The sequence below is a fragment of the Coloeus monedula genome (genome assembly GCF_965178545.1).
Source record: "Coloeus monedula genome assembly, chromosome: 3".
NCBI lineage: Eukaryota > Metazoa > Chordata > Aves > Passeriformes > Corvidae > Coloeus > Coloeus monedula.
The window spans coordinates 13,676,775-13,702,819 of record NC_138783.1 but is presented as its reverse complement, the minus strand read 5'-3'; the positions used below and the strand labels follow the sequence as shown (position 1 = coordinate 13,702,819).

At 35.2% G+C, this 26,045-nt stretch overlaps 1 protein-coding gene across 3 annotated transcripts in view; it reads right to left on the bottom strand.

Annotated features, from left to right (window-relative positions):
• The window catches only part of NCAM2 (neural cell adhesion molecule 2), a gene marked incomplete at both ends in the record, with an annotated part of 277,979 nt that overhangs the window by 52,358 nt on the left and 199,576 nt on the right, over positions 1 to 26,045 (bottom strand). For all 3 annotated transcript variants that reach the window (XM_082278750.1, XM_082278751.1, XM_082278752.1), the window contains 3 exons: positions 12,935 to 13,108; positions 23,452 to 23,548; positions 24,178 to 24,365. In XM_082278750.1, coding sequence (XP_082134876.1) covers positions 12,935 to 13,108; positions 23,452 to 23,548; positions 24,178 to 24,365 — 459 coding nt within the window. The remainder of the gene's footprint in view (positions 1 to 12,934; positions 13,109 to 23,451; positions 23,549 to 24,177; positions 24,366 to 26,045) is intronic.

The window sequence follows — 26,045 nt, the reverse complement described above, 5'->3', positions numbered from 1 at the left end:
CATTGAATACACTGGAACTTCCACTGGCAATATGAACACAGAAAGACAGCAGAATTAAGACTTCTGAGAAAGTAATAGTTTACTGAGTGAACACAGAATACAAAAAATGTAGTAAAGGAGTAACTTTTAATCTCAATGCAGAAGGCCAATCAATGCCCTTATTAAGATAATTTATACTGTGTCATTTATCCTATTGGTTTTTTCTCTTTTTGAACACTGCTTCAAGCCTAAAATTAGTGGTTACTGGAAGACAACCCAGGAAATAAAACAAGAATACTTATTAGGAGACTACAAAGAACACGCTCATTGTTAGCTTGCAGGCAATGCTACTATGTATTCCCTGTTTCATACCAAAGTTTGGAGTCTAACCTGGATTACTGAAGAAGGGAGTATACTTCGAGGGGGCAGGCTGGAGTTAGTTATGAATATATACCTTCCCTTCTTCTAGTCTTGCTGCAGCTATATCACTTTGTCTCATTCCTCAATTGTATAAATCAAACTGTATCCTATCCCAGTCTATTTCATATATGGCAGAAACTAGAACCTCTCACTCTCCCTTGCAGGGCAGAAAGCACGTCAGTTTTTCCTGCCCATTTTTTTTTTGCTGTTCCTACAATGGAGTTCCTTTTTTTTGACTTCCATTCTATTTGAAATTTGGAACACAAAGTTGGAGCTGAAAATGGTTGCCTACATTCAAAACTCTATCCATGAATTCTTTGTTACTGAAAGATCCTGAGCAAAAGGTGAGGTAGGCTTCACCTGAATTCACAGCAGACAACAGCTGTATCTTCTAAGCATGAGGCCCACACTAGTTCCCATGATGCACCTGGAATACATTCAGTTGAATGTATACAAATAGTTCATGGTGTAGTAAATCCACATAGTTTGCCATCTGAAGATCCTGCTTTTCATATATCAGGGGGAAAATCAGGTCTAAATTAGCAATTTATTCTAAACTAGTTAGTGATTATTGGGCCGAATACATTCTTTTTTATCACCAAAAAAAAAAAAAAAAAAAACCAAACCAAAAAACCCCCCAAAAAATCACAGTATCACTTTAGTTGGAAAAACCTCTGAGACTGAGTCCAAGCTCTGACTGATTACAACTTTGCCAGCTGTCACATCCAGTTGTTTCTTGAAAAACTCCAGGGATGATGACTCCACCACCACTCCCTGGGCAGTCCATTACAATGTTTAACAACCCTTTAAATAAAAAAAATTCTTCCTGATGTTCAGCCTGAACTTCCCCTGCTGCAGTTTAAGACTGTGTCTCCTTGTCCTGTCACTAATTGCCTGGGAGAAGAGACCAACCCCCACCTGGCACCAGCCTCCTTTCAGGGAGTTGCAGAGAGGGATAAATTCATCCCTAAGCCTCCTTTTCTCCAGATCAAACATCCCCAGCTCCCTCAGCTGCTCCTCATCAGACTTGTGCTCTGGATCCTTCCCCAGCTCTGTTCCCTTCTCTGGACACACTCCAGCCCCTCAATGTCCTTCTTGCAGTGAGGGGCCCAAAACTGGACACAGGACTCGAAGCAAGGACTTGACTCACCAGTGCCCACCCACCCACAATCGCTGCCCTGGTCCTGCTGCCACACTAATGCTCATACAGGCCACATAGCCTTGGCCTTCTTGGCCACCTGGGCACAGCTGTCTCACGTTCAGCCACTGCTGACCAGCACCCCCAGGTCCTTTTCCTCTCAGCAGCTTTCCAGCCACTGCCCCAGCCTGTAGCACGGCAGGGGGTTGTTGTGGCCAAAATGCCTTCAAAGTCTAAGAAAATAATGACTTAACAACTGTGCCTTCTTCCTATTGTCAGCAAAGTTCTGCAGAGCTACAATTTCTTTCTCCTATGAGGCTTTAAAACATATTTAAGATGTTTTGTGTAACAAAATGCAATTCACTAGTTTTCTTACGGTGTAACAAAACTGCACTGTGTTATTATATACAAATTAGATGCGACCTTTCTTAACCAGATGGACCTAAACTGCCCATTACTACAAATACATCAGTACTCTTACAGTAAAACAAAACAAATGTTGAGAATTCAGAAATTCTTAATGGTAAGCCAAAGGAATACCTGAGAGCACACAGGAATGAATGTGTTAAAGACTATGCCCAGAGACGCAGAGAATTTTTCATAGGTAAAGTCATATGTTAGCAAGACTTGTCTCTCAATTAAGACAGCTATTTAAAATTCCAACATTTTCAATTTCACTCTAATTCTGCTTTCTAACAGTAATAAACAGAATATATAAAATCTGTATGACTTTTCTCACGTAAGTTGCTGCAGCCTTGGAGCTGCCTCTGAAACAGGAGTTCTGTCTTTCACTCATCTAAGCCATGCAATTTTCAACTCTGGAGCATGCTAAGTGTGAGGAAAAGAAAGTCGACTTGCTCTGTTACCCAATTCAGGAGCTGGCAGAAACCACCACTTCAAATAAGAATGAAGCAGCTCCTGATTTGTGCTATCTCCACAGAGGCCATTTTCACAATCCCAGATGTGTCTTTCCTAATGTTCCCTACTGTGCAAATGGAAAGACCTCAAGGCTGACATGAATCATGATTTCCAGAACTGTTCTTTTGCTTCTCACATGCAAAGATAATTTTCCTTCATAACTATTTCTTCCTCATCCCTATCCTACTCCTGTATATTATAATATATTTCTTACCAATGAAGAAAGAAATGGGGAGACAGAAAAAGGGTCATAAAAAAGGAGATTAATATAAAGATATTGTGAAATGTAATACAGATCAGGCCATGCTATTGTTCTGTTGCTCATTCTTGTATGTAGCTGAAGGAAAGCTCTATTCATAACTATGTCATTCAATGACCTTGAAAATACTTAAAGAATACTCTGTCATCTGGAGCACTTTTCTGTTTTGTATTACAAAGTGCAGCAGAAGTTTATACACACATAAATATTCCATAAATGTACTTTATCTTTTTCTAAGTAGACAAGCAAGGTACAATAAATGTGGATGAATACGATACACACTTGAAAGGCAGAATTTGCAGCTGCACCATGTGTCTTATTTATCAGTTATTCATACCCAATACTGCACTGCATCACTCTTTACTTAACAAGATTTACCTTTACAAGCCACGTCAGCAAGACCTTCACATCAGATCAGCTGTTCACCGTAAATTTATTTGAGAGTGTGCAGTTATGAAAAGCCTTAAAGGTCTAAATAGGGAATAGACCAGAATTATCACAGTAGCACCAGGAGAAACACATTTGGAAAGACTGATTCTCCATTTAATTTCTTGTTAAAATATTTACTACATACTTCTTGCAATCAAAGTATCTTCCATTTGTTCCTACAGAATTTCAAGTCTGTGTCTTGAGAAGACCATAAATCACATTCTGCAATGAGCTTTGACTGGCTGACTAAACGCAATTACAAACACAGAATTACAAGGAAGAAAAGGTAAGCTCAGATAGTGGTTATATGTGCATAACACTCAGTTGCTTTTAGTTATGAACTCATGCTGTGCAGTAAATTGTCTGGATTCTCTTCACTTCTCATGACATTTTATTCACCTTTAAATGTGAAAAGTACATCTCATTCTCCTCATGTTTCAGGTCTGTATGAAAACCTGAAATATTTTAACATAGTTTTTTCCCTTTACATTTCTCACTTTCCAGCCTCTCTAATCCATCCATGTAATTTAGTTTAAGACATTTATTTACAGTTCAGCCTTTTCAACCACAAGAGACTTTCACAGCAAAGATTTGGATGGAGATCAGAATTTACACAGAGTCAGAATTAAAGGCTGAATAACTTTCTTATGTGACGCTATACACACAAAATAAATTGGATAAAATGGTCTTTGTCCTAACGTTTAATTGTAGCCTATAGTGGTTATAAAATTGCATCCATTCCTTCACTATTTTTTTACTGACAACTTGTCATAGAAAATTTTATTGGCAAATTGCATCATGACATTTTATCCCAAGAACTTAGATTTTTTAAAAATTAAGCACTTTTTATTCATATTATTTGTATCAGGTCTTACAACATTATAGCTTAATTATATACGTGTGTGTATATATATATATATATATATATATAATCCCTGAATTCTTGTAATTTCAAATCTGGTTTTAAGTTGAGAAAACTATTTTTGAATCAAGCCAAATACTCAGTTTCTTCTGAAAGAAAATGAGTCTAGGCTTAGCAATAGTATTGTCAGTATACTAAGTGATAAGAGGAACGATCCACAAATTTTTTTACAATATTACCAATTATTGCCTACCAAAAATGGACAATTTCTTGAATGAAACCACTAATTTTAGTCAATTTGACAATGTGACAATAAACATCACATAATAAAAAGTTGGATATAAAGCAACAACCTATCTTTGGGGTCTAGTTTTATAGGAATTTTTCATCCATGATTCTGCTTTCCTTAAACTGCCAAAAATTCTCATAATTGAAGAACCAGATTCTAAACCTCAATTCACGACACAGAATTGTTTTCTGAATGGCTTATGCCATCATTTAAGAGACACAAAAACCTCTGAGACTTCAGGTACTTCTAAATTTGTGGAGTACATACATAGTATTCCAGAAAGGCATAACCACTCCTCAGGAATAGTAACTGTTATCATAGAATTGAAGGTGATCACAATTCATGTCTTAGGGAGTCATATCTGACAGATCTGCCAAGGAATTACATGTCCCAAGATGCATTTTCCCCCTGGGAGAGGCTCATGAATGCATTTTTCCTTCTGCTTTTGCAGCTTGAAGTAGAAATAAATGAATTCTGCCTTGAAGATTTTCAATTCTTAAAGCAATTTTGAGCCCTGACTTAGCCTACCAAACGATTTGCAAGTTATTTCTGTTTGATTTACAAATTATACAGATATATTCTGTATATCAGTAAACTCAGTAAGAAAATTATTGAATTATATGGGATTCGTATCTCTCAGGAATCTCTTTGAAATTCTTCCGGGTTTAATGGTGAAGTATTGTTACACTGGGAAACTGTTTTAGTAATCAGTGGGGTACATACTTTCATGCTTCAGTATAAAAGAAGCAGTATATACAAAACCTACAACCTAAGAGGTAATTCATGAGAATTCTAACTAATCTATCTATTAGATTTCCTCTAAATTTCAATAATAAGAGACAGTAATTGCTTTGGTTTTTTTTATAATAAGAAAGAATATCTTTTTCCATAATGGCGTTTCTGAAATCTCAAGGGAAATCTATGCAGAAATTCTTCCCTGTGAGGGTGGTGAGTCGCTGGCACAAATTTGCTAGAGAATCTGTGGATGCCCCATCCCTGGAAGTGTTCAAGGACAGGCTGGATGGATTTCTGAGCAATCTGGTCTAGTGGAAGGTGTCCCTGCCCATAGCAGGGGTTTGGAATGGGAATGAACTTTAAGGTCCCTTCCAACCCAAAGAAGTTCATAATTCTATGATTCAATAAAATTTTGAAGTCTTCTGAAAGAATGTCTGTTCATATGATGTCAATCAAAATGTCTTGCTTGAGGACAGAAAATGAAGTTTAGTAGTTTTACCCAAAAACTGAACTGCACAGACAACAACAACAACAAAACCCACAAAAACCCCAACCCCCTGCTCCAAAAAAATAAAAAACAAACCAAAATGCACCCCACCATTTCAGGGGTTGGAATGTTATTTTTATATATATATATATATATATATATATATATAAAATAAAAAGAGAAAATGGAATGACCTTATTTTAAATGACCTTATTTTAAATGTACTGGTTTATATTTTGTTTTTACTACAAACTTTTATAGTAAGAGTTGCCTGCATCATGTATTCTCATCTGTGTAGCCAATTCAAAACTAAATAGCACAACACAGAGGTAGAAAACTTAGTTTTGATTACCTCATCAACACTGGCATGTACATAACTTCCTCTAACTTTAATTCAATTTTGTGTAGTAAAAGGAGCAGCAGTACCAGGCAGAACACACAGCACAGAAGATTTAAGAACATATCTTGGGTAACAGAAAACCCTTTATCTTCTATAATGTGACTTAAAACACAGCTAAAAGCATGTGAATAAAATAGTAGAGACAGGACGTGGTTTAAAAAAAATCCCTCATTTCACAAAAAACCTGCTAAATATGGAAATTCCATCCATAGAGACATTTAGAACTCAGGACAAAGCCCTAGCAAAACTTTGAATTTGGCCCTGCTGCAACCCGGGGGAGTTGGAGCTGGCAATGACAAGGTTCCTTTTGGAACCTTTAGGAATTTAGGGAGCTAAATTTTTCTAGAATTTCATGAAGTACATGAAACTCAGCGTACTTAGATGAAAAAGGAAATAAACAGAACCTGTTGAGATTTGAATGTGAAATTAGGAAGAATTACTTATTTCAGATTTGAGCTATAAGTTGTTAAAATACAGAGAGAAAAAAACTAAAGTTATATCGAAAGCAAATACTTACATTAGTGCTTAAAACTGGATAACTCCTTATTCGCTGAAACTGAAATATTACATTTATTGTTCTTCAATTTGTATAATTAAGATGCTGTAAAAGCTCAGAATTTTTCCTTATGCTTTTTTATTTTTCAGAAAAGTAATATAATTCAACTTGTTGTCCACCTGACAAGGGTTTTGGGTTTTTTTTCTTTTAGAAAGAAGAAAGATTTGAACATTTCTTAGACAGAAACATTTTTCATCCTTTCATTTTGCATTATAATGGAAAATTGTGAAAAATTTTGTATTTCACTTCTTCTTGCACATAGTCTGTTTATGCTATCACAAGGCTTTAAAATTATTGTCTCCTTTAATAAAATATTCAGTAAAGGAATATAAACATATGTAGAAAAATTATCTTTGGTGTATTTTTGATATCACTGCATGAAATATATTTACAAGTAACACTTTTATTATTGAATAATATTCTACTTGGCACATTATTTGTAAAACTTCTGTTTTCTGCCATTCTAAAAAGAATCTCTAATATCAAAAAGAGAAAACATTCTTGATCATTGAAATTCAAAACACATAAATAGATTCAAAAAAACATCTTGTATAACACATTGATTTTCTATACCTTTTTTTTCTACCCTACATTTTGGAAATGTGTGTATAACTTTAGATTATATAATTTGTCTCGTAGAAATTGTTTTATGTTAGTATCCTACAATAGCTAAATTATAATTCCTGGGTTAATTTCACTAAAAGAGATGAAACTCAACAGAATTATCTCCTGAAAAAACGCCAAGACCTAGAGATACCAATAAAGTCCAGAGACTTTGAGTTTGTGGGGTTTTCAGATTGGTTGATTTCATTTGGGTTTTTTTCTGTTGTTGTTTGGGTTTTCGTTTTTCAGAAAAATAAACGACAGGACACTATTCTGGGTTCTAGGATCCAGTCATTTCATGCTACACACTGTTACTGCTATAAGAAATTCTAAATTATCTAGGCATTAATACATTAGCACCTTCCCTAGCGACTCAGGAAACCTAGAATATTTCTCAAATGTCTCTCAACTCAATAAATGAGAAGACTTGCTTTAAGAAATCTTCCAAATTTATTGAGGTTTTATATAAAATATCAAGAATTGAATTTTTAGAATTAAAAATGCATTAATTTACAAATGTTTGCCTAAAAAATCACAAAAACCAACAGTTAAAATAGGAAAAAAATTGATCTAAAATCTGAGAATTTTCAAACTCAAGTAGTTTAGAGGAAGCAAAGGTGGTGTGTATGTGTGTGTGTGTGTATTGGCTACATAAATCCCCAAATGTGTATCTCTCTTCTCTAAGATTAGAGTGACAGCCATCCATATATCCCATAGGTGAATTTCCACAGTAATCTGAATATGGGACTGTGTTCATTGTATTCCTCATGTTGTTCTATCACCAACAAATTGAATAGCACTAGAAATGCAGAGACTGATTTTTCTTGGTATTTCCCTCACATAAATATTTAATGCTCTGAAAAAACAAGATCCAATGACATGTATCTGTCTACCTGTAAACTGAAGAATAAAGGAAATGAAGTGTTTTGGATTCCTGTTGAAGACATTCAAATGTTTTCAGAGAGCACACATTTTTCAGGTTTCAAGCACACTTCCACAGTGGTACAGATTTGTGTAAAAGCTAATTCTTTACAAATGCATTATTTGCTGCCTGTAAACCAGAATTACTAAGCCTATAATGCTATTAAGATAAAACAAAACCTTGATGGCTTCTCTATTAGAGTTACACCAGTGGTGTTTTCTGAAGGATTGAATGTGAAGAACTGAATTTCAGAGACTCTGTCTTTTTTCTTCCTTGAAAAAGTCAATATTGCTTGAAAGGGAAAAAAAAACAAAACCAGGCTTTTTCTTATGAAATGTTTGTTGATGACACAGAAGCAGATCAGTTAATGTCCTTTCTTTAAAAATATAATTGCACAGAGGATTGTGGTAAGGTAAGTCTTCCAGCATAGGTGTCTTACACCTTGTCACTGGTTTCTTTGTGCCTACAGAAGAAAGCCTGGCAAATACTTTTCACCCACAGTTATCCACTTGCCGATGGTGGATGGGCACCTTCCCACACTCAGGGATTTACCAGCTGTCTGGGTAAAAGAATGCAAACTCTCCTTGGAGAATTAATCTTGCCAATATTATCTGCATTTCTGTTAATTCAAGATTAGTGGGTTTCTTTTCACTTTTGACAGAATCATAAATGTCTGGGCCCTGAGGGGACTGTTCCCTGCACACCCACCTCCCCTTGGGACTGGTCCACAGAGAACCCCACTGTGAAGTTGGATTTGCTGGTAGCCTGCAACAAAACAACTTTCATATTCAGAGGAGCACCTAACAAGTGCAGAAAAATCTCACTGCCATTTCCTCCCTGATCTCTTGGTGAACTACGAGAGTGTTGATTATGATTTTAAATCCCTTAATAAACTGAAATTGGTGTATCAGAATGATTGCTTCACTTTCTGTGCTCTCCTTCAATAGCTGCAATCAGCACAGACTTTCCAACGAAATCTTCTTCATTATAAAAGACAAAGGGGAGAGAATAGGGAAACAGATATTCCTGGTTACAGCTCCAAGACTAGAATTTTCTCCTTATCTGAAAACAGCTCAAACTAGTAAAGTTTGAGACAAAAGTCACCTTTAGACCACTATTTGAAGAAAATGTCAAATGAAGAGAATTGCAGACTGGATTTGCATAGAATCCACTTCATACTGCTTAATTGTCCTGATTAAACGTATTTGTATTTACGGGATGATTGATTACAGAAGAATACCTAACAACTTTGATAAGCATCTATTGTGGTTTTCAGATAAATAAAACAATTATAATCTTACTTGTAAAAGGTTTTATACATAGGTATTAGATCATAACCAGATGAAAATTAATGACTTGCTAGCATTAGGATTCTCAACAAGTTTTTGAAACACTTATTAATCATTTATTAATGCTTTATTTATAACCTTGCTTCTGTAGCCACATTTCTGTGATGTTTCTTTCATGTAAAAAAGCATTTTTCATTAATTTTATCAGTTTATGGCTGTTCTTTGTTACTGTGTGAAGACAACAATGCTATTCCTTTAGGTCACAGTAGAGAGAGAGCAGAATACTCAGTTTATCTCTGAAAATCTCTGTATTGGAATTCTAAGAGTCTTCCAGGAACAACTTTCTTCTGCATGTAGTTGTTCTAGCTCTCCCTTGAAAGATGTTTTTGGAATTTGCTCATTTTGTACATTGTGGGAAGAAAGGTCTGCAGTTTTACCACTCCTGAGTTGAATCAGACAGATAAATAACTGCCCTGTAAAATTTCAGAATATTTTATCACTTACTGCTGGGAAAAATTCACGACCCATGCATTATGTATGCACCACCACTTGAGATGTGCAAGCAGTTATCGGTCCCCATGTAAACAGCATTTATATCTGAATCTTAGCCATAAACTGTCCCTAAAATGTGAACAGATGGAAAAAGTGGTTTTGTTTCCATTAAGGAACATTGACCGAGTGTGGAAATTATGATGATCCAACTACAAATCGTAACACGGGAAACTGACTGCATTCTAAACACCCTCCTCACTTAGCTGAGATGATGTTGAGGCATGGTAGGAAAGTGGTTCTTTGTTACTAAAGCACAATCAGAAACTGTCTCAAAAATATTTATTTGTTATTATAATTTAATAGACTTTAAAGTATCCTAAAGTGTCACAAAAAGCTGAAAGAAAAAAAAAGGCTTCACACTAATAAAAGCTTCTTTAAAAAATCCTTCAGGCAGTGAAAATAGGGATTTTGGAGAGGATATCTCAAGGTTATCTTAACATGACACTGTAAGTAAGATAAAATATAAATGGAGAGAAGTTTAAACATGTTTTAGAAAAAAATGCTAAAACCTTCTGAATGTTCAGGAAACATGCAAAGGCTGAATATTCCAGAAAGATTCCAATTACATTTAGCAGTATATCCTTTATAAAAAAACAACACTAATTTTGTTTTTTGACATCTCCACTTGCAAAAGCTTTTTCTGTTCTGCATTGTTATGTCTGTGTTTCAGTAACATGTTCGGGTTTTCTGGTTTGAGCCTATAGTACTTCACAAACAGAACAAGTTTTCAACTTAGAATAGAATACCTGAAAGGACTTATGATAAATGCTTTTTATCATAAAGGTCACTTTTGATTTCCCTTCAATAGCTTCAACAAGATTTACGAAAACAAGATGTCTTCTGTTTAGTAAATATTTGACAATCTGAAGTAGTTTTTGATTTCTAAATAGTTCAGAGAGAAATTCAGAGAAATATAGGATATACAGTCTCAATGTTTCTGTACAGGGGTATATCAGTAGAGATTTCAGAAAACATCATGAATTAATTATGAATGTAGTATTAATTTTTAATATTGCCCACTGTCCTTTCAATATTTATGTATTTACTACATGACTCTCTGTAGACCACGATGGCTTTTTAGGTTGTTTTCATATTTACTAGTTTTTGTCATCACTTGGAGTAATTTTTGATAATATATGCTATTGAAAGGTATCTTTAATATGTCCAAAATCATAAATGTGACCTATTTTGTTTTCTTAACAAAACCTTTCAACATACAGTTAGGAGACAATGAAATGAAGAGGAAAATGCATGTTTTCAAGATGCTACACCCCCTGAAATCTTCCATGTGAAAAAGGAGAGTAAACTGTACAAAGGAGGATGTGGGAAAATAATATGACAGTATGCAGGAAGTAATACAGCTTTCTGCCAAAGAAATATTTAATATTAGTAGGAATAGCAGCAGAGATCCTAAATACTCCCAATCTGCTTCATGGTGGTAACATCTGCATAAGGAGTGCAGGTATCTGTACTCGTCACTCTACACCAATTTTAGAATAGATTACCATAGAATTCAAACAAGTCTTAGACCAAAATGATTCCAAGATAAATTCATGTTATACAGAAATCTCCAAAATGAGCAACAACTTAAAAACACTCAATGCTGAAAGAATGTTTCAAAAGGAAAGTGCGAATTTTTGAAGAAGGAAGCTCCAGCCAACTTTAGTAACAAGGGTCTGTCAAATTACACATCTTTCCTACTGTAATCAATTAACATTTTAATAAAATTCACATCAACAGAAATAATAGGAAAGAAAGTTTTATGGGGAGTAAGGTGAATATGTTGTTTTGCAAAGTTAACACTGAGGACTTTTTTTTGTTCTGGCTTTACAATGAAACTAAGCATCTGTGAGACTGACTGATTGTACTCACTGGGTTTTTACTCATTTGAGTACCTTGCACCCTACTACACAGGCTGGTCATTTCAGGTTCTACTATTTGATATAGTTCATATCAGAAAAAATTATTGCAAATTCATTGAAGGAAGTAGTATGAGAATAAAAGTCTCAGACTTGATCTGCAACATTGCATGAAAAGAAAGGAAGAAGTACACCAATAGCCATTAATGTGCCTGCCCTGCAAATAGAGGAAACTCAATGTCTTCTTTAGATCTTCTAGTATTGAAAGAAATTCAACCTATATTGGAATAAAATGAATGTTACTATGATTTGCATTATTACATTTATACACACAGTTACTGTGTTTGGCTAAGAAAAACAAAAGATGAAGAATTATAAACCTGTTTTTTGAATACATGTTAACTACATGTTCACTATATGTTTCTCCGAAATAATTCTGTAATTTTGAACATGTTCAGTTTAGTGCAGAATTTTTATATGAATATAGGATGTGAGATGGAAAGAGATAACACACATTAGATTTGCTATATTTTTGTCTCCCGTGACTGCTGATAGCTGCAAAAGCATTCACCTCCTGAAGTATTAATCAGAAGACTGTTGGGGCTGCCTTAATTTGCACTAAGAATACCAAAATGTAAATTTGGATACAAGGGTTAACATTACTCTGTATAAACTCCCCAACTCATCAGGGCCTAAAGAACTCTTGCCTGTTTGGGGAGGCTTATGCTCTTTTCTGCCAAGAGACATGCAAGTAAGTACCCTCTTAGAGGGAATTTAATGCTTGTTGAACAAACATCACAGATATGCTTTTGAAACAGGTATCATGAGTATTAACAGGTATACAGAAAATTTACTAAGTAGCTCAAAATCAGTAATTAATGCCCAGGATTAAATATTACACAACAGCTTACTTAAAATTATTAATTCTGCTGCATACATAATGCACATTTTCAAACGCAACCTCATTTCTACTCTCTTTGAAATGTATAGCTTCAAAAGCTGGCTTTTAGTGGGACATGAAAAAGTGACAACAATTGTAAATGTTTTTAAAACTAAAAAGTAACAGTTGACTTTTACAAAGTTGCAGGAATATTTCTAACTGGTGTAGAGAGGTTTGCACTAATATAAAGATAGAGCTACTGCACTAAGACAAAGAAACAATTAAGATATACTTACAGTCTTTTCCTCGGACATTCTTCTCAGTTAAAATACTTCCATTTATTTTTTGTATACTTACTTTGAACTCCATGGGAGCGAACTATTTTCCAGGTTTCCGAGGCTACCTCTTTCACATCCACTTGGTAGTGGTGAATGGGCACACCTCCATGTGAATCTGGCTTATTGAACGAAACCTTGGCAGTGGTTTGTGACAGCTCTAAAACTCGTACTCCGTAAGGATTTGATGGCACATCTGAAAAAGTACAAATACAGTTTAAAAATCAGCAGCAACTAGATAGATCTAAGCAGCTGGTAATTTACCCACAAAAGTTTCCTTAGAGTCTTCAAGTGAGTAAAAAATAATATTGAATATTGTGCAATAATATTTGTGTTAGACAAACAAGCTTTCTACTATAGAGCTGTAAGAAAACCACATTCATTTTCTTGTATGTTAAATTACTGCAAAAATATTTTCCATTTTTGCCTTTCTTTTATAATATGATATTTTTAGTAGCTAATTTCATGATAGTCAAATGTAAAAGATCAGTTTGTTGACTGTATAACAATGTAAAAGAAAATAACGAACTTTAAATCAAATTTAACAAAAGAAACAGTTACAGCTAAATAGATCATTCAGACTCTAAATTCTTTGAAATGAGATTATAACAAAGAACCTTATAAATAATTTGGCCATTTTATGGAATTCTGAAACACAGCTGAAAACATGAATCTCTTTTTCTTTTGTTGGAAGACCAGATTTCAAGCTACAAAAAAGATATATTAATGGAATATTAAATTCTCAGTTTAAGAACTAATTCACAAAATAGGTTGAAAGAAACATTTTCTCTGAAATCAAAAGCAAGAGTATATCTTTCAAAGTAGGAAAGATCTATGAAAATAGAACAGGTGTTTGTAGGTGTTGAAATGCTACATATGAAACAAAAGCAAAAAATAACATTGGGGTCAGTACACCTTTAAAAATAGAAATATTACATTATTTTTACAATTTATAATCAAACACATAGAAGTCAAAACACTAGGTTTTCTAATTGTCCTACATTTTAAGGAGTTATAATCATAAAAAATTATATTGAAAATGCTAGGAAGAATTCTAATTCCATGGACAGAATACCAGAGTTTTGAAACACCATTAGAAATTTCTTTTCTGATACATCTGAAAATGATTTGCATACCTGCTTCCAGATTTGACATTGCTTTTGTCTCCATGCTATAGAGGATATTTTTGTAAGGACATGTCAGAATTTGAGCCAAAGTCTGTAATTTGGTGAGTGGGTAATGAACCATTTACATAAAATATTGTCTGTATTTGAAGCCTGTCAGACAGTTGTGAACAAAGAGAAATCAATCTGCGCTTCACCCAGCATTGGTACTTGAATGAAAATGAGAATAATCTATATCTATAAAATATTAAGGAACATATTTAACGATATATTCCGCCACAAATTCTCAGGAAAAGGACAGTGCCAAATCTGGCCTAAAGGGGCTAATTTGTACAACCTTTTAATTATCCAAAACTTAAGTTTGAGAAAAACATCTCTGTCAGTTGAAGACTTGAATGTCTTTATGTGAGTATCATAGCTCCTACAGCTGGCATTTCTGATTCTAGGTGTCCTGAAACCTCCAATACTTGGTGTTCATTGGTTAAAACCAGCATAGATTTATTTATATGGACGAAAAATTGTAATATCTTTTACTTAAAGACACAACTATGTGAATCCATGACATTATAGATTTTAGTAGAATTCAAGTCTCAGCTAGAGGGATTCAAACCCTTTTTTATTCCAGGAAACACTCATCAGGGTGACGATTTTGCAAGAAATTTTCACTTTTCTTAGAAAGGGATTGGAGATTTGTGATCAGATAGAACATGACCAAATGTAACCAATCTGCTATGAATACATGAGAACACAGACCTGGGTTTTGGATCTGTTTCTAAATTGATCAAAGAGTTGGGGGTTTTTAGAAAAAAGAAATTATGTTCAAAAAACGTACAGTATTTTTTTCTGTGACCACGTAGAAGAAGAATGAATTATATGAGTTGTGTGTTAAGTCAGCATTCACCCGAAAATCAAAAGAGGAAGAGGTTTAGAACCAATTTGTGACCGATCCCTTTCCTTCAGATTCTCTTTACAGCTGAGAGAAATACTTTTTTTCCCTCAATATAGTCATTAAGTACATAAGCACCATTCTGTGTACAGATGCCTTCTCTCCAGAGGTTAAATAGCAGTTCTGAGAGGAATGGGAAAAATACGGAGTAAGAATCCTAGCAAAGCAATCCAGGACAGCCACACCAAAGCAGAATGGCACTTTATGAGTCATGAGGATACCATAACTTGGGAAGATGATTATCAATATTCAGTAGTAAAGATGAATGCTCTTCGGATTTAATTGCAAGATAAAAGCTGCTGTGGATACCTACAGTATTAAAAATAGCTTCTAAACGTCTAAAAATTATTTTTCTCTTGTTAAAAGTGTTCATAACAAACGAAAACATTTAGGGGATGAATGAATATCTAATATCATTCATGCTATTTTTATGGTAGTTTTTGGATGATACTTTAGTAAGGCAAATCACCAGGGCTTCTGTCTGCATCAAAGCATTTGGTCAGTGGTATGAAACAAAAATGTGTTATTTATATATCCACTCTGTTCTTGACTTTCCAAATCTTTAGGAGACCTCTTCTCCTTGTGTGTTAATGCCTGTGTATGATTAACTATAATAAGCACGTGTGGCAGTTTAAACTTAGTTCTATGGACCAGTTGCTAAACCACTGCAAAAGCTGGTACCGCCTCTGCGATACATATTTAAAGCAAGAGCAAGCTCGAGAAGTTCCTTTTTTTCCCGCCTCCCGCCGAGGGGTGGCGAGAGAGGGGCTCCCCCCCCTGCCCCGGCCCCTGTCCTGGAGCGGGCCCCAGCTCCCCTCCGGCGTGGTGGTGGGGTAGGAGCCGCCAGGAAAGCCACCCTGGAGCCAGGAGCAGCCATGCGGCCGGAAAACCCCCAACTGAGCCGGGACCGCGCAGCCGAGATAGAGCGGAGGCCGCCGCAGCTCCGCGTGGAGCTGGCGGGGCCGGCGGGGCCTCCTCACAGGCGGCACGACTGGCGCCGAACCGAGAAAGACACCACGCAGCTGGCAATGAGAAACATGCCGAGTTTTTCCTGGCACAGAGCCCAGACAGGAGACAAGATAACTTCTTAGCCACAACTTAACAGGCACCAGTTTTCTTCCAGGCCATAGAGAAAGGAAAAGTGAGATTATGTGAGACGAAGCCAACATGGCAGCGCCAAGGTCAGTAAAGGAAGGGAAGGAGAGCATTCGCTCCTAGCGCCGGAGCATGACCTTGCATGCCATGGTGAGGACTGCAATACTACAGACTGTTTCTCTATAATTCATTGAAGTGCATGGGGGGATGCAAAGATCCATGCGCAGCCTGCAAAGAAAAAGTGCCCACGCCAGGTCGCATAAATGCTGTGAGAGGCTTTTAGAGTTTGAAGAAGACAGCCTTTGCTTCCAGGCTGGAATAGCTTATTCTTAAAAGACTAAAACCCCATGAACCATTATGGCCCATGCTAGCAGTCGTGTGAAGACTGCTAGACCCGTGGTAGAGATTTTTTTCACTGGAACAGCAGGCTGTTGTTTTGTGAAGAATCCCACAGCACAGCAGAAGAAACTCTTTCCTTAAACATAAAGAAAGACGGGAAAAGAAACACTGACCAAACTCCCATGTTTGTTTCCCTTGTGCAGCTCGGTAGAAAAAAGGATGTACTCGAAGAGAAAAGTGTTCTGAGATTGCACTTTAATTACTTTTAATTCTGTTAGTAATAAATCTTCTTTATACTGTAACTGTTCAAGTGTGGACCTGCTTTGCCTTGAAGTTTTTGTGTTTTCCTCAATAATCCTTATTTCACCTTATGAAAATGAAGTTTTAATTTCCCCTTCTCTGCTTAACTATAGTAGAGGCAAGTAAATAAATAGATTTCTTGGGGCTTGGCGCCTAACCAGCATCAAACCACGACAGCATGGCACAGGGAAGATGAAATCCTTCAGGAAGAACCTTATGTTCGCTACTGCAGATTCAAGTATCATTTCTGCCAGAGGAAGATATGATTCCAGTTGATAATAAGCATGAAATTAAGCTCCTTTGAAAACCCAGTATTATATTTTGCATAACTAGCACAATGCAATATGTTTAGAACTCACTGAAGTGTAAAATACATCCACAATACTATTTTAAATATGCATCTCACATTCCAAACCACCCACACATGCAGGTGAGTTTCATGCAGTTTTCAAAGTTGAACTATAGCACTACTAAGGAAGAGAGTGAATCACCTGAAGAAAATGTAGCAGGAGACACATTCCTGGTGAAAACCAAAACCAAATACTAGCAATGCCATCAGGATATAATAAATACCTACTAGGCAAATCTGTAACTTTTTTCCCCAAAGAAGATCAATAACAGCATAATGAACTGAATCTAATTCAGTAGTTCTCTAATGAGTATGAATTTGTTCGTGCAAGGTATACAGCCTTCTGGTCCTGATCCAGCTAAACATTCGCGCATTTGAGCTGTCTCCTGTCAGCTGCAATTACTTGGAGCATTGCCATGATTTTCATATTAGAATTGCAAGGCTTTTGGATCAATGTTTAGCAGGAGTGAAGAATAATTTGCAATGTTATGTACTCTGAAGTCTGTGCCTGGAGGGATAGAGCTGTGGATCTTGGTCTTTTTCCTTCTAAAACCAACCAGCATAATGAATCTTAGAGGAGTTTAGCTACTGGCAGTGATCACTAATTCATATACTATCATAGATATAAGTTGAAGGACTAAGTAGTAGAAAAAGGAAGGGATTTACTTTCTATGATTTAAAGATCACTTAGTGATAGCAAAGATTCCAGATTACTCCCTTAGAAGTTCCACTGCTATCTTTTTTTGGCATTATACTGCTGTCAAAACAAGAGATAATTCATCACCAGTTCAGCCTTTAAATTAAAGACATAAAAAGACCCAAAGAGTGTCAAGCATTTAGTCAACTTCATTTTCTTTACACAGTATCTATTTCTCTGTTCAATATGTGACTACATTCATGTATGACGTTAAAGAATCAAAATCTAAAAGTATCCCCAAACAATACGTGTAAAATTGCACCTTATGTATTTTGTACTCAGCACATAATGCTGGTTTGCACAAATGAACTTTGTGATATAATGGCCCAAGTTAAGCAGAATTAGTTTGGTTCCAAAAACAGTATCACAGCTGATAGAGAAGTACACACAGAATTATGAGTACGTATTTGTCTCCACTGATGTGTAAAGCTCCTACAGTTACGACCAAACTTGTTCAATAAATGACCACTTTTTATCACTGGAGATTTTCTTTTCAAGCTGTTTTTTGGATAGCTTTATGGAAGAAAATAACTCCCTCTCAGACTTTAGCAGTCCTGGTATAAACAGAGAAAAGGAAGTGATTCTGTGAGAGTGCATAGTGGGCTCAGAGATTGATCTTCCAGATAGCTCTTGTCTCCTATCTCCTGTCGGTATGCTCCTACTGCTGTTCTCCAGCTTTTCCTCTCTCTGTACATTTGGCATATATATTGACTGAAAATAACTGTGTCTAAATGCTGAACCTAAGTAGCACCAGGACATTGGCAAGGAAAGAGATGAAGCTGGGGACTAGACTTTTGGAGTCAAAAATCTCTATGGAATAGCTTGTGCTTTCTATTCTACATCCGTAGAATAGAAAAAAAAGCCCAAAACAATATTAGATCTATATAGATTTCTTCTGCCAAACTTCTGAGAGTTCTGGAAAAATAAGCATTCAGTTAGTAAATAAGACCACAGCTAGCAAATAAATACATAAATAATAAATTAAAATAAGACACATGCACACAAAGCAGAACACTGCTGCCATGTTGATATGCTGATTGAAAATATGTTGCTGTTTCGTTCATTTTTTAATAAAAATCCTTTAGCTGATGCTGCTAAGATGTGAATGGCAAGTTTTAGAACAGCAAGTTAGATTTTAGGTCTGCCCATATTTTGTGCAGACAAATGGGCTTTTGGCAGGATATGATTTTCTTTTTCATTATACTATTCTCCAGCGAAAATTAAGTCCTACTACTTTGATTTTCTTTTACCTGTGTGAAAATGCAAATATTTGGTGAAAAAAGGAACAACATCCATTAATCAGCAGCAAAGTTCCAGCATCAAAGCTACAGACTAGTAAATTTCTAAATTTGATTTTGTAGTCTTTATCAGTTATCAAACAGCCTTTTCATATTTTGAGTATGACTTTATTCCATAAAACAGGTTACAGGATGCATTTTCTGTGAAGCTCAATTATTGTCTTTCCCATGTCTTCATTTGCTTTTGTTGTCATTATTTCCCATCCTCACTGATTTTCTGTGTGCACAGGATGCCTAAAGAATACCTAATTCAATAAAGTGGTGTAGGAGTCCTCAGTATCTAATGACATCATTGACTGTTTGTTTTTTAATTCCCTGTAATATTCCTGTAGAAAGGAAAAAGATAAGTCATAGAGCTATTGCAGATGTAGCATCTCTCATTTGCTCAGAGAAGCTGTGGATGCCCCATCACTGGAAGTGCTCAAGGCCAGGTTGGGCAGGATGTTGAGCACCCCGGTCTAGTGAAAAGTGTTCCTGCCCACAGCAGGACTTTTAAACCTTATGCCATCCCAGAATACAAGAAAGAAGGGGAAAGGAAAGTCTAGGAAGAGTAAGGCTATGAGATCCTTAGAGATGACTCATAGTTTACTTTTTAGAGCTCTAGATTCAGCCCAGCTATACATCCAGCTATGTACAAAATCTATATTAATATTTATAAAAAGAGAAACCTTCAAAATTCTCATTTCGCTGTGTGTCACAACCTTAAAATTTACCATTTTAAGATATTAAATTACCCATTCCAATAACATAGTCCTAAATTACTGATGACCATGTGATTTTCTATTTACCTAAAAAAGCATTTAAAATAATGATATTGAGACCTCAACAAAGCAGAAGGATGCTTTTCTAGTTCATACTGGCTCCCTGCATAGTGGTATTTCACATGAACTATGGATAAACTAGATTTGGACAAATCTAGGAATATCTCTGCTCATCTCAGGCTCTGAGAGCCATTGGGACAACCTGTCAAGGTGTCCTGGGTTGCCAAAATTTAAGCCTGACTTAAGATTAAAACCAGAGTGTAAGTAAAGTTCTAAAATACAAGTTGTGTCTGTGACATTAACCAATTAATTTGCAGTGGCAAGAAGTGACTGTGGTTATTTTCACATTCTATATTTTACTCACATAACATTTTAAAAGCTCAGGTAATGAAAAAGGAGGTCACCCATGTGGTATTTTTAAGAGCTGATCACAAGTCAGGTCATGGGCATGTCTGATTAAGCTTTCAACATAACTCTGAAGTATCTAAACAGGCCAGCATCTTCCAGAATGAAACCTCAAATACTCTGCAGCTTTTCAGTTGTTTTCAAAGGTTTAAATGGAATTCAGGCTGATTTAGTAGCTCTGTATAATCTGAGTGAACAGTCACGGTTTTCCTGTCATACAAAAACAGCTGTAAATTGCATATCAATTCTGAAAGAAATCTTCCATTTTTTAACCGTCAATAAGTCTAATTTCTTAAGGAAGGCAACAGGAATAAAGATAATGGAACTGTGACAGTATGATTACTTTTTAAGTAGCAGTAAATTAATAAAAAAAGGTAGTTTGATTCTGCTGAAAAAGCAAAAGCAAAGCAGAAAATGGAACAAAACATGAAGGAACAAGTAATTCCTGCAGAATTTAAAGAGAAAACTATTCATAAGATGATCATCATTTGTGATCAAATTTACCCTAGCAGCATACTTTACTTAATACTGACTCCCAGCTAGGAATTGTATTTATTTTTCCCTGACAGAGCCTTTGTAAAAGTATTCTACGCCCCAGCATTTGTATTTACAATCAAAGCCAGAAGGCAATGCTGGCTGCATTGAAATGCATCAAAATTATTTTATAGGCTTTAATATGGAAAATATCAATCACTAGGCCTTCCTAATCAACCAGAGTGAAGCAACTGATGAAATAAAACTAGGGAGAAAGATGTATTTGACATCTTACACCTGTAATTATTATAATGGTTTTATCCTCCATCTCCTGATTATTTTCCATTTCTAGTGGATGCCAGTTAAAGTGCAAAACTTGTAGCAGTGAATTACACGTTTGGGGTTTTATTCCAAAAACAAAGTCTATTTAGAGGCAAATGCTAAAACTATCAATCTTTCAGGATACTGAATATTATGCATTATACTACAGAATATTATGCATTACATTACTGTATTATGCAAGTAGTGCATAGTAGTGAACAGTGACACCCCAAACCCAGCTTTTCCAGCCCTGCTCACTGTCACTACTAAAAAACCTGCTTTTGTTTTTTTCTATTTTCTGCATTTAACATCATGTAGAATATCTAAATATAGCTCAAGCTTTATATGATGTCTTCCCATCATTCCATTTATCCTGATTTACCTTTTTATGTTTATAACTACAATACATATTTTTTAAGTGTTCGTCAAGTTTTCTGAAGAATTGCCTGAAAAAAAAAATAAGTAAAACATTGCAGAAGTAAAGAATGTTCATCTGTTTGAAAAACTAGCATCAGTAACATTTCTGCTATAGTTGTATTAAAAAGCCAATGAAGAATTATAGCTTGCTATTTGTTTTCCCTTGCATTTCCAGGGGTGGTCATGTGTGAATTTCCTGAAATAAAATGACAAAACATCATGTTCTTTTTTCAATTAACATTTCAATGCTAATGTTTTCTATTAAAATTGATTAATTAATAAATTATAAAAGCAGGGGATATATACATAGCTAAAATAATCATCATGTAGTATCATGCATTGTGATGAGATGTTCTGTAAATCTAAGAGAAAAAAACAACATTCTGGAGAACATCTGGTGAAATGCTCTCCCAAGTGTATACATATTTATGAAAAAGCAGCCCACAGTGACAACCACAATATTTTCTCATCATTTTTTCTCCTGAGAGGTAAGACACCAGAGAGATGCAAGTGGGGATTTTCCTTCCTGTCCTATTATTTATGTTCATGGCTTCAAGAAAAGCTTTTTTTCTCGGTAGTCAAACGTAGCTGTCAAAGGAAGGGAAGATCACACCACAGCTAACACCCAAAAAAAGTAAATGAAGGGTAATGGATCTTTTAAATGATATAAAATTGTGGCTCATAGAAATTTGAACCCTACATTTTCCTATTTTAAGAAGCTCAGCACTTTTCAAAGTTCTTCAAAACCAAAAAAATATTATAGTAGGAATGTGTGCTAGTATCCCATAGAGATGATGGGAAAAACTTTCAAAACTATGTACAAATTCTAAGAAGACTATTAATAAATAATGGGGTTTTATAATTCCTGAGACACCAAAAGAAAATAATTGCCCTATGGAGCAAAACTACACAAATAATAGCAGCAGACCAGACTGGATGTGCATGCTTCAGCAATGCTCCCCCAAAAGTCCTCCTGGTAGGAATCTAAAGTGTCTATTTTCCTAATTAAAAAAAAAAGAAGAAGAATCTAGACCAAAACTTGCAACTAAAACATTCAGAATCACTTGGAATATGTGTGTCCTAATGAAAAAGAAATATATAGATATAGATATAATTATTTCTACCCGTCCCTTCAATGTGTTAGCCAGTCTGACAGTATGGGACCACCTGGAGGTTACACGATAAAAATGGTGCATAATGACACATCCCAAGGGGTGTATGGCTCTCAGTGTGGCTGTACCTTTAGTACTGTCAACTGCATTATAACTCCAGAAATTTCATTAAAGTTGGCACAGTTTGCACCATCTGAGTACAGAGGTCGAAATGTTTGGAGATCTCAAAACTGAGCAAGCGTTAGTCCATTCCACAAGAAAATATCATTGAAAGCACTGCTAAGAAACTCTCACTTGGTCTCAGTTAATAGTTATTTCTGCCAAAGAACAAACATACAGTCGGATTTTTCTATTTCCTTAAACTGCAATAGGACATAAAAATAGTCAGACATTCTGTAACAATATCGCAGAGCTTAAATTATTTCAATCTAGCACTCCAAGTCAAACTCTTTTTTTAAATAACTAAAAGTGCAAATAAAGATAGAAATTCTTTGCTGCAGTATTTCAGTCTTTTGTTATTATTAGTTTATCAAGAAAATACAAGGGAGAAAAAGGAAAAAAATAATTTCCAAATTCCTTCTTACTTTTACTGCCTGCAAACCATATGTCTCGGCTGAAGTAATAAAAATACATTGCTATAAATGTAGGATATAGTAAGAGCAAAGGAAAAAAGGTTAGACTAATTTTTTTCAAATTTCAGAAGGCCTTAAAATGAAATCAAAAGGAGATTCATATTCAGAGGGAATTGGTTTATTTTACTTTATATTGCAGCTCAGCTCTTAGACAAATTATCTGCAAAAAGTCCACGGAATAAAATAAACAGAGCATAATGTGTCTGAACTTAGTGTTGATTAAAGTAGGAAAAAATATTTAAAGAAAAAGAAACAAAATTTTAACTTACCAGCTTGACCAAGTGTATACTCCTGATATCTTGTTCCAATTCTGTTTGTGGCTGTACAATTATACCGCCCAAAATCACTGTCAGATGTGGGAGCAATCTTTAAAATGAATACACTTTGTAAATATTAGTTGCTAATTAAATATCATTTCTTTTTTTTTAAATCAGAAATTCAAGTATATTCTCCTTAACCAACATGCAGATGTGTTCTCACTTCAACATATCCAGTATAGTCTCCATATATAGACCTAAATACACCTTTTTTCATGTTTAACTCCCCCTTCTCAACTGCAAATGAGGAAATCTGATAATGGAAAAAAATTACATTGTTCATCTTTATAATTTCACCTTTAAACAATAAAAAAACCCCTAATAAACTGGCACTTACTGGGTAGTCACTTTAATTTTTAGTCTTAGCTTGATAGTTTAGTTTTATATCTATTTATGGATTTTTTTTCTTCCAAGAAATGCAAATTATATTTCTGTTGGGTGCAGTTGGAAAACTGAGCACAAGCCATTCAAATATGGATTATTTTCTAACTACTCATAAGAAATGTATAGATAAATCAATTCATATACAGTTGGTTGTTGTTTTTGTTCCTTTTTTAAGAGTGTTACATATTCAACTGTAGTCTTAGCCTTAAATACACTCTACAGTACTCACAGTGCTGCCAAACTGAGGACAAAATTATCTTCTGCCACCATGTTGATTGCCATTTTAAGCCTTACCTCTAGAATCAGCTTTCTGCCTGTACTGTAGGTCTTCAAATGAGTTGTATTTTTTACAGGTAAAACTGATTTTCCTCTTTTCCACTGAACTGAGGCAGATGGGTTTGCTAGCACTTCACAGCTTATATTGATGGGATTGCCTTCCCAAGAGTAATACATGGTTTGATTTGACACGAATGTTGGAGCATCTGTAAAAAGGAAGTAATGCACAAGTTTATTAACTGGTTTTTTAATAAAACAAGACATATACCCATGTCCAAACTTTCATGTTCACTGAGAAATTCCAGTTGATTGTTGTGTTAGTTTATTATGGAACACGGAAGTATTACATTCCACCTTAAGTTCATTGGGCTTTTATCTTGGTAAGTTTCTCCTCTCCTGAAATTGTTTCAGCTGAACTTCTCAGGAAAGAGAATACCTGTTAAATATATTTAACATTGGGCAATATCAGGCCCTTGAAAGACACTCAGAAATAAGGAAGAGCATTTCCTCTTGAGGATGACAAATTTTCAGCCAGACCCTGCTACAACAAAGTGAGGTGACCTAAACAACAGATATTGTCTGTTCATGTGCTGATTTTATAGTGTCTTCTTTTGCTATGGAGAAATTACATTCACTCAAATTTTCTTTTGCTATGGCTTCACCCATTTCTCACTGGAACTTTATTATCCTTTATGAAATCTTTCCAAAGAGAGATGCTTATTTGTGGAAGTATACCTTTAAAAAATAGTAAAAGAATACTAAAAATGATGCAACCACAGAAAATATATTGTGTGTACACTATTTAGGACAACCTTTATATCAGTTCCTTATGAAATTATCAAACTACAGCCACAGAAAAAGATGGTGTGTTTTTCTTACAAACCTGACTGTAAATGGCTGCATTAAACATATACCAAACACTGAGTCTGACACAGAGGAAATTGCTGGTTTGCCAACTAACTGTGATCTTCAGACCACAGTGCCACTAAGTGACAAGACCTGTCTCTTCTATTTACTATTTCTCTGGAGAGCAGGAAGTATAGTTTTCTCTATAAATGAGAGGGGGTAGCCTTTTCCCACCTCTTCTTATGTCTTGGGTGAACAGTGCTTTTTTTCTATCAAATATTGATTTGTATTTTTTTCCTAATTTCATTGTTATTATCTTTTAAGAGTATTTAAAAAAATATTCTTTATTCAAGGAAACTCCCTTAGTGCTTTAATTCCAAAAGGGAATTTATTAGTTACAGCTGTTGTAATGGAATATCTTTTTAATATCTAAGGTGTATACATATACATTTTTGTTTTGATAAATAGCTCCTAAATGTTTCCAGATGTGTCTCTGGAAAATCTATTCTAGTCCTCTCACATATAGCTTAATATTAGGCAACAAAATTGCTAATAGGTCTATCAGAGACCAGAACTGAGCATCTTTAAGTATGAAGTAAAATTTTGCTTCAGGAATGGTTAAAAACAGCTGGTTTTTTTTTTTTTTTCCTTTTTTTTTTTCCCCTGAAGTGCACATTTTCAACTTCTTTCTCTGTTTGCCTCTGTTGAAAAGCATAACTTTTTTGACGACATATGCTGCTGCTGCATGTAGGCATACAGGCTTTGAGCAAAAAGAACTGTTATCAATAGAAGTTTTAAAGCACAGATCAAAGCCGCTACATTGCTCAAGGCCAGCACTCTCTCCTTTAATAACTGTTCAGCCCTTATTTTTGTGGAAAAACAAGCATTTTCATCTAAATAAGTAAAGCTTGCCCGGCTGTGAATTTATTTCCAGACACAGGAGCTCATCTTTCTGCTCCAAATGTTTTAATAACTAATTCTAGTGATCTTGATTTTCACAGACCTTTAAATACCCCATATTTCATCAGCTAAACAGTTTA